Here is an 18,330-nt window from a genome sequence, read left to right as displayed (position 1 = left end):
TTCTAGGCAAATGAACTTCTCCAGCGTTCCCGACAAGTTCAAAATAAGACTGAAAAGGAAAGAATGTTAAGGGAATCATTAAAGGAATATCAAAAAATCAGCAATCAAGTAGACCTTTCCAATGTTTGTATTCAATATAGACAAGGTGAGGAAAAAAAATGTTCTTCATATCTTTTATTTAACTCAGAGGACAAATGACAGTGTGTAAATAAACAACATAATGATGAAGAACCTCTTCTCAGAGGCAAATCTTCCTTCAACATAAATGGACAAATGTTACAACATAGGAACATCATCATATCATTGTGTTTCAGTATTTGATAACTACACTGACCTCTGCAGAAGCTATAATGTTCTTTTTCTATCTTGAAATATGTAACTTTTTAACATCAGAGTTTCAGTTCTTGTCCAGTTAAACTACTGTATGTATTAGATTGCATTCTGGGTTACATTTATTTTTAAGATATTTAAAATTTTTTGACTAAAATTTTTAAGATATATAACTTGCCTACTTTCTTAAAAAATTGCTTTAAATCAAATCTAACATAATGTAAAGGATATAACTGTTAGCACAGGTGTTATTTTGAATTCTAAGATATTTTTTTCCCTCAGTAAGACACAGAAATCTTTGTTATTTTAAATATAGAAATTATTTCCAGTGAAGAAATATATTTAATAGTTGCCTTTAGGTCATGTTCAAACCTTTTCCTTTGGTAGACTCATTAGAAATGTTTTATGATATTGTCAGCAGGGTAACTAATGTACAGTAGAGACAACCTTGATCATAATTTTTATATACTGCTAAGGGAAGATGTATCCTGCTTAGTAAACAGCCTTAAGTCTTTGTCCTTTTTCTATCCCATTAGTGCGTTTTTATGAAGGTGTGGTGGAACTCTCTCTTACTGCTGCAGAGAAAAAAGATCCTCAGGGTCTTGGACTTCATTTCTATAAACATGGAGAACCAGAAGAAGATATAGTTGGACTTCAAGCCTTCCAAGAAAGGTACATTCTATTACCTTAGCAGATTGTCAGCTTTATGGATAGACCTTTGTTTGTGTACATTTTTTTTTTTTTTTTTTTTTGAGACAGAGTCTCACTTTATTGCCCAGGCTAAAGTGAGTGCCGTGGCGTCAGTCTAGCTCACAGCAACCTCAAACTCCTGGCTCAAGCAATCCTCCTGCCTCAGCCTCCCAAGTAGCTGGGACTACAGGCATTCGCCACCATGCCCGGCTAATTTTTTGTATATATATATTAGTTGGCCAATTAATTTCTTTCTATTTATAGTAAAGATGGGGGTCTCACTCTTGCTCAGGCTGGTTTCAAACTCCTGACCTCGATCAATCCGCCCTCCTCGGCCTCCCAGAGTGCTAGGATTACAGGCCGGAGCCACTGCGCCCGGCCAAGAGTCTCAGATTCTTGTGTATATTTAAATTAAATAGAGTAAATTGATTGTTTTTCTAGTTAAATAATGTAATTGCCCCCTTTCCATTCTTTTTCAGGTTAAACAGTTACAAGTGCATTACAGATACACTTCAAGAACTGGTAAATCAAAGTAAAGCTGCTCCTCAGTCTCCCAGTGTACCCAAAAAACCTGGTCCTCCAGTGTTGTCATCTGATCCCAATATGCTGAGTAATGAAGAAGCAGGACATCATGTAAGGAACATAGCATATTTTCATTCTGAGAATACACTGTTTAAAAGTTCTGCATAGTAATGGTGGCATAATCATGTTCGGAAAGGCTCTAGCTCTTAGAAGTTACCATTTAAGGATTCCTGTTTTATTATCAGGGATTTGTAGTGCTAAGAAGTTGTGATACCCAGCAACAGAGCGTTTAATGATCCTAATTTTTACTGTTTTCTTTATTTTAGTTTGAACAAATGCTTAAATTGGCTCAGAGATCCAAAGATGAGCTCTTTAGTATTGCCCTTTATAATTGGCTAATACAGGCTGACCTTGCAGATAAGCTGCTACAGGTAAAAAAAAAAATTTATTGTACTATTGTTAATTTATATTTTTAAGCATAATTTATATTTTTAAAGCATAACAATGATTTAAGCACATGTGTAACTGTAGGAAATTCAGTTTCTTATCCTGTGCCTACCATTAGATGTTAGTATAAAGCTAAGCAATGCAATTTCTTTTCCTAAGGGACAAAGTAGACCATTGCTGCCCTCTTGTTATTCAGAAGCCGATTGAGATAGTTTATCTTGTCGGGTAAAAAACACTGGATTATGAATTAAGAGACCCGAACTTCATCTTAGCTCTGCCATTAAGTCACTATGTAACTTTAAACATGTCCTTTTACTACCATTAGTTCAGTGTTCCTTAGTCTATGAAATGAATGCATGGTATCTGATAATTTTAAGGATGCCTTTGAGCTCAGAGTCTAGGAATTAATAAATAGTTGTGTTGTCAAAGTTTGTTAATAAATTGTTAATAAATTTATAATTTTATAGTAAATGATTTTTTTTTTTTTTTTGAGACAGAGTCTCACTTTGTTGTCCAGGCTAGAGTGAGTGCCGTGGCGTCAGCCTAGCTCACAGCAACCTCAAACTCCTGGGCTCGAGTGATCCTTCTGCCTCAGCCTCCCGAGTAGCTGGGACTACAGGCATGCGCCACCATGCCCGGCTAATTTTTTATATATATATCAGTTGGCCAATTAATTTCTTTCTATTTATAGTAGAGACGGGGTCTCGCTCTTGCTCAGGCTGGTTTTGAACTCCTGACCTTGAGCAATCCGCCCCGCCTCGGCCTCCCAAGAGCTAGGATTACAGGCGTGAGCCACAGCGCCCGGCCCTATAGTAAATGATTTTTATCCACCTAATCCACTCTACACTTGTAGAGTCTTCCATTAATTATGATAAAACAGTTATGATGGGAAAAATTACTTTCTCTTTTATCTATTAATGTTGGCTTATAATTTTACTTGTTTTCGTAAAACAAGGCACAATTGTAGTTGTCTTTATTATATTTTCTACTTAAAAAGGAATTAGGTGGTCAGAAAAATTTTCTGAATAACTGTACAATTTCCAGGTCGCTTCTCCATTTCTGGAGCCACATTTAGTCCGAATGGCCAAAGTTGATCAAAACAAAGTTCGTTATATGGATTTACTCTGGAGGTATTATGAGAAGAACAGAAGCTTTAGTAATGCTGCTCGTGTCTTGTCCAAATTGGCTGATATGCATAGGTATGGCATAATATTCTCATTGTGAAGAATGATTGAAGACTGAGCTATCTATAGTTACATCCAGATTTCACAAACTAAATAAAACCTCATTCAGGTTATACGTAAGTAGAATTTTTATGCCTTTACTTGGATTTACCTGAAGTTTACAGTCTCCTTTTTTATGTTTTGTTTTTAATAATGTGTAGGAGGTACAAAAAGAATACTCAGACCCTTTTTATTCAAACTGTATTTTAAATCCTTTTCTTTCGGATGTTTTTAGACTCTTTCCTATTAATAATTTAGTTTTATTTTTCTTTTTGAGACAGTCTTGCTCTATTGCCTGGGTTAGAGTGCCATGGCATCAGCGTAGCTCACAGCAGCCTCCAACTCCTGGGCTCAAGCCATCTTGCCTCAGCCTCCTGAGTAGCTGTGACTACAAGTGCATGCCACCATGCCCGGCTAATTTTTTGTATTTTTAGTAGAGACAGGGTCTAACTCTTGCTCAGGCTGGTCTTGAACTCCTGACCTGAGACAATCCTCCCACCTCGGCATTCCCAGAGTGCTAGAATTACAGGCATGAGCCACCATACCTGGCCAATACCTTAGTATTTTAAATTAAGATAATGAAAACTGTTTCTCCAAGGCTTTATAATTTTAAGTATTTTACCAACTCAAGAATAATTTCCTTTACTCCCTCATCAGTTGAAATTATACTAAAAAAGTCTTAAAGCATATATATTGAGGACTATTAAGAGTTCTGTTAAGCATTGAGATTTCTAATTAGATTACCATACCTAAAGACAGTTTTTTAAAAAAGACAATTTAATAAAATATTGAACACGATTGTTAATTTGATCCTCTATTTTCATGTGTAATGATACAAGTGCCATTTCTAAAAACTGGTTAAGTTAGGAAGAGGAAGTGTTGAGGCAGAGCTCTCACTAAGATAGGTTGCTCAGAATGGTTACAGAGTTCATTTGTGGGCCAGGTGCGGTGGCTCATGCCTGTAATCCTAGCACTCTGGGAGGCCAAGGCAGGTGGATTGCTTAAGGTCAGAAGTTCAAAATCAGCCTGAGCAAGAGTGAGACCCTGTCTCTACTAAAAATAGAAAGAAATTAATTGGCCAACTAAAAATATATAGAAAAAATTAGCCAGGCGTGGTGGCGCATGTCTGTAGTCCCAGCTACTCAGAAGGCTGAGGCAGACGGATTGCTTGAGCCCAGGAGTTTGAGGTTGTTGTGAGCTAGGCTGACGCCACAGCACTCTAGCCTGGGCAACAGAGTGAGACTCTGACTCAAAAAAAAAAAAAAAGAGTTCATTTTAGCAAGTTGCAAATGTGAATATGTATGTGTATGTGCATATGCTTGCTCTCACGTGGGTGTTTTTATTGCATATCCCAGAGCCTTTACAGTCTTCTTGCCCTCTTCGGTTGTAATAGTCACTAGATTTTCTAAGTTCCCTTAGCATGCAGAAGATGGCCTATATGAAGTGACTTTAATTTTTTTGATTTTGGTTTAATGAAAGGAATGAAAAGGAAAGTAAGGTGTTAGAAATCTGAAAACCTGTTTTTAGTAAAGGCCTTTGTTAATTCATGGTTTGTATAATTAAGAATTGACAGCATTATTAAATATTTAATTCATTTTAGTTATACATATTAAAGTTATGTAACTCATTCCTGTATCCAGCATTTGAGTGCCAATTATGGACTGTAATCTCCTAGAGGGACAGACATATTGGCTATGCTCAATAAAGGCCTACAGTATCTAATTTCTGGAGTACTCTTGTCATTTATCTTAAATAATTAGTCCTGGATACCATGACCATACAAATCTCTGTTAACCAGTTTTATTGTGCTGTTATTGTCCTGAAACTTAGTGTGGCTCTTAATTGCCCTTTATGTAGTAGTTATTTACATTTTTCTTTTTATAAAAATTTATATATTCTGGTAAAGTATTCAGAAATTCTCCAACTTTTAAGAGCATCCATTATCCAAATCCACTATACACATGTACACATATAACCTGATTTTTTCCTCGTGTGAGATACTTATGTCCATCTACTCCTTTTTTCTTTCTCTTTGTTTTAAAGAGACAGGGTCTTACTTTGTCACCCAGGCTGGAGTACAGTGATGTAATAATCATGGTTCACAGAAACCTTGAATTCCTGGCTCAAGTGAACTTCCCACCTCAGCCTCCGAAAGTGCTTGGTTTATACGCGTGAGCCAACATGCCTGGCCCATCCACCCTTTAGCTTTCAGGTTACAGTCTCTTTCCATGATAAAAATGTTTTTCCAGGCTAGGTGCAGTAGTTTGAGACCAGCCTGGGCAACATAACAAGACCCCGTTACTATAAAAAATAGAAAAAATTAGCCAAGTGTGGTAGCATGTACCTGTAGTCCTGGCTACTCAGGAGGCTGAGGCAGGAAGATCACCTGTGCCTAGCAGTTCGAGGCTGCAGTGACCTGTGATTATGCATTCTATCGTGGATGACAGAGACACTTTGTCTAAATAAAAATTTTTTTAATTAAAAAGTTTAAAAAGTATTTTCATCTATTGTGTTATGTGTTCTCTTTCTCACTATACTCTCCTTGCTTATATAGATAGAATCAAATAAACTGACAGCCATAGAATGTTATATTTTAAATAACTTGAAAATGTTTGATTCAAATAGGGGATTTTTTTTTTTTTTTAGAGATCAGATGGAGGGGAAAGGAAAGCCTTTCCTTTCAAGCAAGTCCCCAAAATGTGCAGAGTACTTCATGAGTATATATAATCAAAGTAGTAGTGGTAATTAACTGTCACACACACCTCTGCTTTAAAAGATAGAAGGGCGAGAGGAGTTAATTCTTTTTTTCTTTTGATTTCTTTTTGGAAGAAAAATATAAGAACCGTAACTGTAGAGAAGAGCAGTTCAAGTAAGATCTTCTCTGAAACTAAAGAAAGCCATTTTTTTTCTGATTTACATTAGAATTAATTGGGGTATCAAAAGATAAATTTAGTACTGGTTCATCTGAGAGGTTGCTAACGGGTAAATGATTTTAATGCCAAGTTGCTTTATTTTGTCAAAGAGCCAGGTCTGGTAGAGTTAGAGAATTAGAAAGAACTAAAGGTAGACAGCATCCCTCCTTCCAGGAAGCTCACATTTAATAGGTAAAGACCAAGGTAAATAGGTTCTATAAAAAGAATAAAAATAAGATAGTAGAGTAGAAAGTGCCTGGGGGAGTGGAGAGCTGCTTTAGTTAGCAGTGGTCAAAGAAGACCTCAGAGAAAGTGTCATTAGAATTGAGACTAAAATGATAGAAGTAGGCAACTATGTATACAATGGGGGGAAAGTGATTCAAGCATGGTAACAGTCTGTACAGAGGCAAGGCAATGTACAAGTTGCTGTGTTCAGGATACAAAAGGCCAGTGGGGTTGGAGATAGTGAGCAAGAGACTGAGTGGAAGATGAGGTTGGAGGAGTAGGTGAAGGCAATTAGAGGGTTTTAAGAAAATGTGTGGCATAATCTGGTTTTTGTTTTGTTTTGTTTTGTTTTTTTTTGAGACAGAGTCTCGCTTTGTTGCCCAGGCTAGAGTGAGTGCCGTGGCGTCAGCCTAGCTCACAGCAACCTCAAACTCCTGGGCTCGAGTGATCCTTCTGCCTCAGCCTCCCGGGTAGCTGGGACTACAGGCATGCGCCACCATGCCCGGCTAATTTTTTATATATATATCAGTTGGCCAATTAATTTCTTTCTATTTATAGTAGAGACGGGGTCTCGCTCTTGCTCAGGCTGGTTTTGAACTCCTGACCTTGAGCAATCCGACCGCCTCGGCCTCCCAAGAGCTAGGATTACAGGCCTGAGCCACAGCGCCCGGCCTTGTTTTGTTTTTTAAAGAGACAGAGTCACTCTGATGCTCAGGCTAGAATTGAATTCCTGGGCTGAAGTGATCCTTCTGCCTCAGCATCCCAAGTAATTGGGACTACTTTGTTAAGTGGTCACTCTAGGTGCTGTGTAGAAGATGAAATGTAATATAGGCCAAATTAAGGTAGAGAAGTGAAGAATATGAGCAATAAAGAATATTTTCCTTAATTTAGTTTTAGAAGAATCTGGTTAATATGTTGAACTAAATGTTTTTTAATTTTTAAAAGATTTTTTATGACATTGGTACCAATGAACTAAGTTTTTAAAATAAGTTACTTTTTAGACATAAATGTTAAGTATTTCTTTATTTGTTGTCTAAAATTGTAGATCTCTCTTATTAGAAATGTAAAATAATTAGATTTATTAGAAACAAGCTAATAATTTTTTCAAGTTTCAAATGGCCTTTTATGTTCATTTGGTATAAAATATATCCTAATTGACATATTTATATATTCAATCCTTAAGAAATCATGTAACTAAAAGTAAGAATTTTCCCTCTTAGCACAGAAATTTCACTTCAGCAGCGACTAGAATACATTGCTCGAGCCATTCTTAGTGCCAAAAGTTCCACTGCCATTTCATCAATAGCTGCAGATGGTGAATTCCTTCATGAATTAGAAGAAAAAATGGAAGTAAGTGCTGAAGATACTTGAGTTATGTTCATACTGAGTAGTAACCACATAGTTATTCTGCTGTCCATTCTTCTCCTAGTAAATAATAAGTCTGTAGAAGTCACTATTATTAATTCTAGTCTTTTCTGCCTATATATATTTATTTATTTTTATGTTTAGATACAAATTTTAGAGAGATTTTAAGGATACTAGCACTTGAGTGATAAAGACATTACTATAATTTAGAAGTTTTCTCTATGGCATTTCTAAAAGTTTTTTCAGCTATTCCAAAAGCAAGTGATTATGCCACATTCGCCATTTATCGTGGAAGCTAATAAGTAGATATATGAAGTAGGGTAAGCTAAATTAAAAGGGCACTCAGAGACTCAAAAACATAATGGTCAAAATATAAAAGCTTATTTCTCATTCACAAAAATCCAGAGTGAGTGTTTCGGATTGGCAGGTGGCTTTTCTCCGTGTTGATTTAGGGATGCAGGTTTGGTTATCAGTCACACCATTCTTTACGGCCTTTGCTTTATCCTTTGGACAGAGGGAGAAAGGAGGAAACAAGCATGTACAAAGTGCATTCACTGTAAAAAACCACAGCCCTGATGTGACATGCTTTACTTCTTTCCATTCTTACTTTATATATATATTAGTTGTCCAGCTGATTTCTTTCTTTTTTTTTTTTTTTAGTAGAGATGGAATTTCGTTCTTGCTCAGGCTGATCTTGATCTCCTGAGCTCAAACGATCCTCTCACCTCGGCCTCCCAGAGTGCTAGGATTACAGGCATGAGCCACCATGCTGGCCCCATTCTTCCTTTGAAGAGAACTTAGCCATATGGCTGTACCTCCCTGCAAAGGCAGCTGAGGATAGTCTAGCTGTTTTATCTGGCTACAGTCATATTGGTGGGCAGCAAGGGCTCTGCCACAGTATACTTTCTGTGAAATCGGTTATGTTGAGATGAATTCAGTTGTAATGATGCTAGTTTGTTACAACAGATGTCTTTATTTATATAGTATTTTTATTTTGGCAAACTTAAAGGTCAGATACTAGAAGTAATTCCTTCAGCTGCCTGTTGATTTATCATAAAGAAAGAAAGATGTCCTCTTTTTTGCCCAAACTAGGTTGCTAGGATCCAACTGCAGATACAAGAGACACTACAAAGGCAGTATTCTCATCATTCTTCCGTACAGGATGCAATTTCTCAGCTAGATTCTGAGCTAATGGACATAACTAAGGTAAGGAAAAAGCAAGTGAAATTCCTACAGTGGTTACCTAATATCTAGAAATTTCTTGTTTGTTTTGCATTTTGCTCTTTGATTCACAGGAAGGATTAACCTATCTCTACAAAATAAGATTAACCATCCTTGGTAGCTCGTCACTGAGCTCACAGATCACCACTGCTGCATCTGATTTCTACAAAAGTCTAAGGCTGTTCCTTCTAGGCCAGTAGCTCTAAAGAACCTATCAGCTAATTTCTAATTTATGGCCTTGCTTCTCGTCTTGGAGAAAAGCAACTTATCTTTGCTTTATTCTCCAATCCTCTCTCACTCTGTAACCTGAGCAGTTCCTTCCTCTTCAATTATTCTTGGACATGGTTCCAAGTACCCTGAAGCACCCTGAGATTTGTCAGTATTTTCATGATTCTTCAACTCCCTTGTTTAGACACAATAATTGTAAAAGAAATGTCATTGCAGCATTTCCCTTCCAGCCAAGAAAAACAGGCATACATACTAAAATCAATTTGAATGTATTTATCATATATTCATTATTTTTAATCTGGACTTAAGGTCAGCTATATTTCATTATACTTTTAATGTCATATTATAGAAACTTTAGATAAAATCTTTGGTTATTTTTAATTTTCAAGGAGTACTTCACTATTCAGAGATTAATCTCTGAATAATGACCTCTGGTTGGGTGTTTAATTTTGGGATTTTCTCCCACAGCTTTATGGGGAATTTGCTGACCCATTTAAACTGGCGGAGTGTAAACTTGCAATAATTCATTGTGCCGGTTATTCAGACCCTATATTGGTGCAGACACTTTGGCAAGATATCATAGAGAAAGGTAAGTGTTCAATTAAGGGTATATTAACATATGTTATTTAATTACTTAGTAGAGGAATGCAGACTGATAGTAGCTACTATATCTATAGCTCATGAACATTGTGTATACCTAACTAGGAGGTAAGTGGAAGGTGGATGGTGATTGTTTGGAGAAAGACTCCAGTGAATATTTGCGAAGATGCTCAGTAAAACATTGTATCATTTTTATGGTTTGTGCTGCCTAATAGGAGATACTGAGATGCTTACCTCACAATCTTAATAAGCAGTACCTGGGTAAGAGGAGAGAATATGTCAGACACTAACAGAAACACAGAATCTGCTAATTATATTAATGTGAATATAAGTTCTAAAGTATTTTTAGCCTTGAAACAATTAAATACCCAATGTAAACTTGGGTTTTAATGTCTCTTTCTTACAGAATTGAATGACAGTGTAACCTTGAGCTCTCCAGATAGAATGCATGCTCTTAGTCTCAAGATTGTTCTCCTGGGCAAAATCTATGCTGGCACACCACGCTTCTTTCCTTTAGGTAAGCAGTAACCTTAGGTACTAACATGTTTTATTTTCTGTTTTGATGATTCCTTCATTGACATGGAAAAATAATGATCTGTAGAGTGAAATAAATTGTTTCTTTCTTGCTATTTAGTTTAAAAGTATAATTCTACCTCTCCAGAAAGAAATACTCCCCAAAGAATAGCAGACTTTGTTGAAAAATAGTTCAGTACGAAACTTTCTTGGACTAACTTTCCAAGTTTATACATCTGTCTGGGGATTGTGCTAACAAACTATGTGATTATATTGTTGGTAACCCTATACAAGTTTGTGAAGAGAAAGGAGAAATGGCTGGTGCTTTGTGCGTGGGTAATATGTGATTCAACTGCTCTCTATTGAGGGCATATTTTTCTTAAAATGGCAAATAGTTGTGTTAAAAATTTAATAATTTGAACCCCTTTCTTAACCAAATATGCTGACGATAATTGTTACATAGGTAACTAATTGTGAACCCTTTGCTAACCTACAATGTTTTCCTCAGTTGTAAAATAATACTAGCAACGTAAGTCCATCTATATAGTAGAATATTAAGCACTTTTGTATTATTGAAAAAATAATGAAAAACCTGAGAATTCTCACAATATAACATTAAATTTTTTTTAATAAGCATTCAACTTATTTATAGACATCTCTGACTCAGGATCTATTCCCTAGACATGGCAGAAATAAAACCATTATAATCATACCTTTATTTCTTATAGGTACAGTATTAAAACTGCACCCTTTCAAGCCATTTTATTGATAAGAAAAATAAAAAGAAAATTAAAAAGCCTATATAGATTTTTTTTCATAAATGTTTTTAAGTACATGAGACTTACTTTTAATAGTTAAAATATATATATATATATAAGGCTACATGTGCACAGTTCCTTTGAGGAATTTCTGCTTTGACTTAGACAAATTTCTAAGTCATTTTACTTAACTTATTTTTCAGCCCAGTAAGTTTAGAATAGAAGATGGCTTCATTTTTTTGTTTTTGTTTTTGTTTTTTATCAATCTCTCAATGGCAAACAATCTTCAGAGAACTTCAAATGGGATCAAATTTTACTGCTTTTAGAATTCTTATTACCTACCCCAGGTTTTTGAATGGTAAATTTTAGAAAAGATACAGGTTTAGTGGCAGTTTTTTCAGTGATTCCTCTTGCCCACGGATGTTCACATTGGTCAGTTTCAGATTTCAGGTATCATAATTATAAATTTGTTTGTTACTATTATGATCTCACTTATGATAAGACAGGAAGTAAAAAGTGAGAATGGGCCCGCAATTAGAAGTATCAAAATAAATACTATAAATCTAGGGAGTGAGGCATTAAGAAAAACACATTCAATATTTCTAAAATCAGGATACAATTGCATTTTCTGAAAAATTGTCAAATCAAGGATGAAGAAATTTTTTTAAATACAGATATTTTAAAAACTCATAAAAGAGGTGCTTCCTCTTTAAGAGTGGGATTATGAATTCTCTATTTTCTCCTTGTACCTTTCTATATGTTTTAAGTTCTTAAAAATGTAATTTTTTCTTATTATTTGTGAAATGTACAATTTAATGGTTTTAGCATATTCACAGAGTTGCGCAGCTATCACCACAATTTAATTTTAGAATATTTTCATTATCCCAGAAAGAAACCCTGTACTCATTAGTTATCACTTCTCATTCCTTCCCACCCTCCAGCACTAGGCAACCACTGGTCTACTTTCTGTCTTTAGATTTACCTGTTACTTTTAATTTTAAAAATTTCTTGAAATTGGTTTTCAGAGATTTCTCCCTACTCACTTATAAATAAGACCTGTGATTAATATCAATAGTTAAATATCCTGATTTCTGATCTGTTTCCCTTCACAGATTTTATTGTACAGTTCTTAGAGCAACAAGTTTGTACTTTGAACTGGGATGTGGGCTTTGTAATACAGACAATGAATGAAATCGGAGTGCCATTACCTAGACTACTAGAGGTTTATGATCAGTTGTTCAAATCACGGGTAAGGAAAATGTTAAGTAAAATAAAATTTTCTTTATTTAATTAGTGTAACTAACTTTTTCTAGATATACTATTTGGGGGTATTTTGATTGCATGTTTATATGTATTTTATCACTTAGTGTAATACAGTTGTAGCAGAGATTTGCTTCATTGGTTGAGTACTGGAAATTATGCATCAGACTTTCAAAACTGTTAATGAGAATTGCTTTGCGTGGCCAGGCGCGGTGGCTCACGCCTGTAATCCTAACACTCTGGGAGGCCGAGGTGTGCGGATTGCTCGAGGTCAGGAGTTCGAAACCAGCCTGAGCAAGAGTGAGACCCTGTCTCTACTATAAATAGAAAGAAATTAATTGGCCAACTAATATATATAGAAAAAAATTAGCCGGGCATGGTGGTGCATGCCTGTAGTCCCAGCTACTCGGGAGGCTGAGGCAGAAGGATTGCTCGAGCCCAGGAGTTTGAGGTTGCTGTGAGCTAGGTTGATGCCATGGCACTCACTCTAGCCTGAGCAACAAAGCGAGACTCTGTCTCAAAAAAAAAAAAAAAAAAAAAAAGAATTGCTTGAATTGCTTTGCTGTATATCATGATTACAATGAATGTTATTTTTTAATATTAATAAATATATATGCTTTACTCTTGGTGGAATAGGCTAAACCAAGGTGGAGGCTAAACTGATTATATTAAGAATCATCGTTTACTTTGAAAGAACAAAATGACACTGTATTTATTTAGTGTAACCTTATCTAAAATAGCAGTGTTTAAAGATCTTTCTCCCCATATTGAGCCTTATCAGACTATATTTTGTAATTTTTATCCTAAGATTAAAAGATCCAAATAAAACCTTCTTGAAATAGATTATATCTTCTATAGTAGCATCATACAGTGCTTTATAAGGCACTGTTTGTGTGTTTCCTACTGAGTCACAATAAGCCTGTGATATTAATAAAAATAACCAAATAGTTATTTGGTATCCCCATCCTACATTGAAAAAACACAAGGGCAGAGACATTAAATAACCTGTTTGTGGCTACTAACTGGTAAATCCAAAACTAGCATTAAGATTCTGTAGCTGCTAGTTTAGTCTTTTTTACAGTACCAGACTAAGTCTGGATAGGTTCAAAGTAAAAGGGATATCAATCCATAGAAAGAGATAGATTTTTCTCTTACCTCAGATTTCAAAGCCAGGACATTTACTTGCTCTACAAAGTGGACTGATACATTAAATATTCTTTTTAAGTAATTTCATAATATAAGTTTTAATGTTTAAAATGTTAGCAATAATCAGACATATGATTTAGTAGGCACATAATATTTAATGCTTTTTAATAGCAATAAATTTTGCTTGGACCCTGGTGACTACTTTAACTAACATAAATGATTGAAAAGTAAATTGACATGGTTTGCCTTACATTTCATCATGTATATTTCTTAATAGGATCCATTCTGGAACAGAATGAAGAAGCCACTGCACCTTTTAGATTGTATACATGTACTGTTGACAAGATATGTTGAGAATCCTAGCCAAGTTTCAAATTATGAAAGGTAACTATGAATTAAATAGTGTATTATAGCAAAAGCTTTTAAATGCTTCTAATAAATACCTCGGTAACAAATTTGAAGAGAATATGGAAAGATACAGGGATTATAAAGAAGTATAGGGGATTTAAGCTCTTGTATACATTAGCAATAATAATTTGAATGCTATTGATCAGCATGTATGAAAGGTAGGAGTTTTTTCCATTTTTCAGCCTTTGTCTTAAATCCTTTCTACATGTGAACATATATAACTTATGAATTCCTTCTGCTTTGGATTAGTGACCTAGGACCAAGACCTTTTAATTATGTCTTTGTGATATTATTAGCCATTTCAAGGGATACTGTTTTCAAAAAGCCAAAAGAATGTTAATGGGAATCTTAATGGAACTCATACCTTGCTGCCTCCTTCTCATTATAATGCTCTTCATATGGAAAATGGTTGTTATGTGGTGATCTACCTTCCCCCTAAGTTTTCTTCTCTATTTTCATTTATTTTCCATTAACTTAATCATGTGATCCTTGTTCTTCTGTGGGACTATAAGTAAGGTTAGCAGAAGTGAAGGGGGATGGGGGAAGAAACTTTTTTTAGGAGGAAATGTTTCTAAATGTTTAGATAGTTGATCAAGTGTCTTTTACTTTACAGGAGAAGATTTACAAATCTCTGCCTGGATGCTGTTTGTGGTTATCTGGTTGAGCTCCAGTCTATGAGCTCCTCAGTAGCAGTGCAAACTATCACTGGGAATTTTAAATCTCTTCAAGCTAAATTAGAACGGCTTCATTGAGTATTGTAATGTATTTTCATCCATCCATTTGATCTGTGAAATAAAGGCTCAGCTGGGTCCAGATATCAGGTGTTCTAAATCTAAGAATTTAACAATTTTATGATAAATCTGTTTTTAATAAGTGGCTAGTATCTACTAAGTACATTTGCCAAATGAATTCTTTTTTTACTACTACTATTTTGTTGTTTAATAATTAGGTTAAAATCAACTGAAATAAGATTATTTATGATTTTAACACAAGGTTAAAAAAATTAAGAAACTCTTGTTTGGAATTTTAATACAGGCAGAAATTTTGAATTTATATTATTCATTTTCAAGTTAGTCCAAGGATATTGGCATTAATACTTAAGTAGGCTAGCTAAACTGGTCCATACTAATAATACTGGATTCTAAAACAGTTTTTAAATAGGCTAATAACTGTCTTTAAAAAAAATAAAATTAGGTGTTGGCTTCATCTTAGGAAAGAACTTTCTTTTCTCCAGCTACTAATTTTGTTGGTTATATCCCTGGAAGATTCATGTATACCTGGTTATTTGAGTAGGTGATAAACTTGTAACTAATGTTCTGTGTCCTGAAAACCTACACAGGGAAGTACCATTTTCCCTTAGTGTCTCCCTGGCTCTTCTTTGGCCTTTTGACTACTGATTCCTTTAGAGCAGTGGTTCTCAAAGTTATGTGTTCCAAACCAGCAGCATTCACCTGGGAATCTATTAGAAAATCAGATTCTTGGGACCCACCCCAGACCTACAGTATCAAAGACTTTGAGGATGAGGCCCAGCTTTGTGCTTTAACAAGCCTTCCAGGAGATTTTAGTGGATGTCAAGTTTGAAAACCACTGCAGTAGAGGCTTCTACTACCTTCTGTAGTTTATACAATGAGCTTCCCATCTGGTTCTTTCTCACGCCTTTGCCATCAATAACACAACATATGAGTTTTGCCAAAGGCATTAATATGTTAAGAAAAATTATTTGTAATGTAGATTTTAATTAGTATTTAACAAAAATTGGAAAAACTAAACCATGTGCTCCAAAGTCATGGTGACAAGGGAGGAGAAAAGAATGGGAATGACCAGGGCTAAAAACAAAGCTAAATGTGCGTTCTTTTCTCCTCTCCTTTTATGCCATCACGAATAATTACCTTCTGTTTCTTGCCACTAGTGCATGTCCAACAATTTTTAAAATACATTTTGAATATATTTTTCCTTCCAGTTTTCTTTTCCCAAGACCAAAGAGTTGCCTTCTCTGTATATATTCTTAGAATTCAGCTCCCTTTCTCCTATAATCTTCAATTGTATAATATGTAATGGAAAGTCAAAATATCACTCATCGGATACCACTACCTCTCATTTTCAGCTTTTCAGTTTCTTAAGTTTAGCTTTTTTGAGTATGTAAAATGAATGTATGCTATGTATTATTGATTCTGTAAATTTAAAATTCTGTCATATCTATTTAAAAAGAAGGTCTTGTTTAAATGCTGTAATTTAGGTATGATTCTAGATCTGATAGTGAGATATAACTCCATTTTTGTTTTAAGCATATTTACATACTAACATATTAATATATATTAAATATACCAAACTCACAATATTGATGGTACAGCTTTTAAAAGGGCCATAGGCTAGCATGCCTAAATGGTCTGTAAGAGTTAGAAATCTGAACACTGTCCCTTTTATTCACACATGTTTTGAGAGGGTGTAAGAATTCCAGCCCCACAGCAGATGCTTGTAAATACCCTCTAAAGGGTAAGATCCCTAAGAGAAAATAAGTTAGGTACCCTCCTTCTTTTTAGCCCACTAGAACACACATTCACATTCAGAAAAATCACCCAGATAGCCTGTTAAAACAGGTTCTTGAGTTCCATCTCCAATGTGATGCTCATCCTGACAGTCAGTGGATCAGACTTGGAGTAGCATTGTTCTAGCATGTTTACCTACTGCATTAGTGTACTTTGTACTTAATGTTGGTTCAACACATTATTTATAGTGACTATTAAAAATATATAGGCAATGGATAATTGATAGAACATAGTTTGTGAAACAGTGCATTCATTGTGGGCAATGAGGAGTCACTGAAGGTCTTAGTCGTGACATATTTGTGTTTTAAATAGCTGATGTTAGTATGGCAAAATGGTTAGGAAAGAGAAAAAATCTATTGTGAGTAACTGTGCAAGGTATGGGATATTGACTGTGACATGCATGTATGTTCAACATTTCTTTAGTTATACCTGACTTACTAGTGACTTATTCATTGAATACCTGTCTACTCACCACAAAAGTATTCCTCAGGATATTTCCCACCTCCATCTTTTTTCCTCCTGTTCATGAGACAAAAAATTATGACAGTGATACAGTTGTATCAAGGAATGAAGAACTAGAACACTGAATCTAAAGGTTTTGAAAGGGTTCATTGTTTCTTTTAATTCTCTATCAATGTCTTCACTTAAATCCTCTTAATAATAAAACTTTTTTCCAAATATTTTTGAGTCCCCAGGTAAATCATTTAAACTACACTGAGTTTCATTTTCCTCATATACAAAGGAGGAAATTGAAGCTAAATTATTAGACTTTTAAAATCAATTTACCAGGATCCCCATATATCTCCAACCCTCACTTAAATTACCTAAGCACCTCCATCAAAATACAACCAAATCTGAACTTATCCCTTTCACCCTTCCCTCTGCCTACTCTTGTTCTTCCTTCTTTATTTTCTGTGTCAATCTTTATCATCTACTCAAATTAGAATGTAAGAATCATCTTTAAATTCTTCCACCTCATCACTTGAGCCCAGCAATTTGACACTGCAGTGAGCTGTAATTATACCTCTGCACTCCAGCCTGGGCAACAGTGATTGACTGTCTCTTAGTAAATAAGTAAATGAGTGAATGAATTTGTTGGTCCTCAAAACTAAAAAGTTCAAGAACAGAGCTATTTCCACATAGCTAGATCCAGAGCCCCAGTATCTTCAGGGCTTTGTCTAGCTTAGTCCTGCTCTTCTTTTCATGGATACTCTGTCTCTCTTTGCAGACGGTTGGCTGCATAACTCCTGGCAGAGTACGGGCAGCGTTACGTCATCTTGTTAGCTCTCACCAGAGGTATATTTAACAGAAAAGTCTTAGGAAAGGTTCTTATTGACCAAGGGTTCTTATTGATTAATTTACGGACTCATCATGGGGAGTAGTGGTACAGGATCATCACCCAAACCATATGGAATAGGAAAGAAGTGCTTTCCAAAAGAATTGGATGCTGGGCACACTTACAGTCCCAGCTAAACAAACACATCAGATATAGTGGACACATTAGCCCACTGTATCTGTCCACCTGCATTGTTTACCACTCTCTTCCTGTCCTTTAATTAACTATAAAACCACAGATTCATGGAACTCAAAGAACTTAATAGCAAAACCACCACAAGGCACATCATAATCATATTCTCAGCAAACTAGAAATAAAAGTGAACTAAATAAAAGGCTAAAGACTGATAAAGGACATCTATGGAAAATAATACAGCTAAAATCACACAATGGTGAAAGACTAAATGTTTGAGTTGGGAACAAAACAAAGATGTCTCTGTTCACTACTCAATATGGCATTGGAGATCCTGACCAGTGCAATATGGCAAACAAAAGAAATGTAAGACGTACAATTTAGAAAAGCTGAAGTAAATGTGTCTATTCACAGACATGATTGTCCATGTAGAGAATCCTACAGAATATTTGAAAATACTAGAACCAG

General features: G+C 35.3%; 1 protein-coding gene across 1 annotated transcript in view; it reads left to right on the top strand.

The window, feature by feature from the left end:
• NUP155 (nucleoporin 155) overlaps window positions 1-14,663 on the top strand; it is a 61,145-nt gene extending 46,482 nt beyond the window's left edge. The window contains exons 24-35 of the mRNA XM_012736459.3: window positions 7-145; window positions 867-1,002; window positions 1,500-1,653; window positions 1,869-1,973; window positions 3,034-3,188; window positions 7,570-7,699; window positions 8,807-8,920; window positions 9,632-9,752; window positions 10,170-10,280; window positions 12,147-12,283; window positions 13,718-13,824; window positions 14,462-14,663. Coding sequence (XP_012591913.2) covers window positions 7-145; window positions 867-1,002; window positions 1,500-1,653; window positions 1,869-1,973; window positions 3,034-3,188; window positions 7,570-7,699; window positions 8,807-8,920; window positions 9,632-9,752; window positions 10,170-10,280; window positions 12,147-12,283; window positions 13,718-13,824; window positions 14,462-14,600 — 1,548 coding nt within the window. The 3' untranslated portion in view covers window positions 14,601-14,663. The remainder of the gene's footprint in view (window positions 1-6; window positions 146-866; window positions 1,003-1,499; window positions 1,654-1,868; window positions 1,974-3,033; window positions 3,189-7,569; window positions 7,700-8,806; window positions 8,921-9,631; window positions 9,753-10,169; window positions 10,281-12,146; window positions 12,284-13,717; window positions 13,825-14,461) is intronic.
• Window positions 14,664-18,330: the final 3,667 nt, after the last annotated feature.

This window comes from Microcebus murinus, chromosome 11 (assembly GCF_040939455.1).
Source record: "Microcebus murinus isolate Inina chromosome 11, M.murinus_Inina_mat1.0, whole genome shotgun sequence".
Classification (NCBI taxonomy): Eukaryota; Metazoa; Chordata; class Mammalia; order Primates; family Cheirogaleidae; genus Microcebus; species Microcebus murinus.
This window is presented reverse-complemented; position numbering and strand designations above follow the sequence as displayed.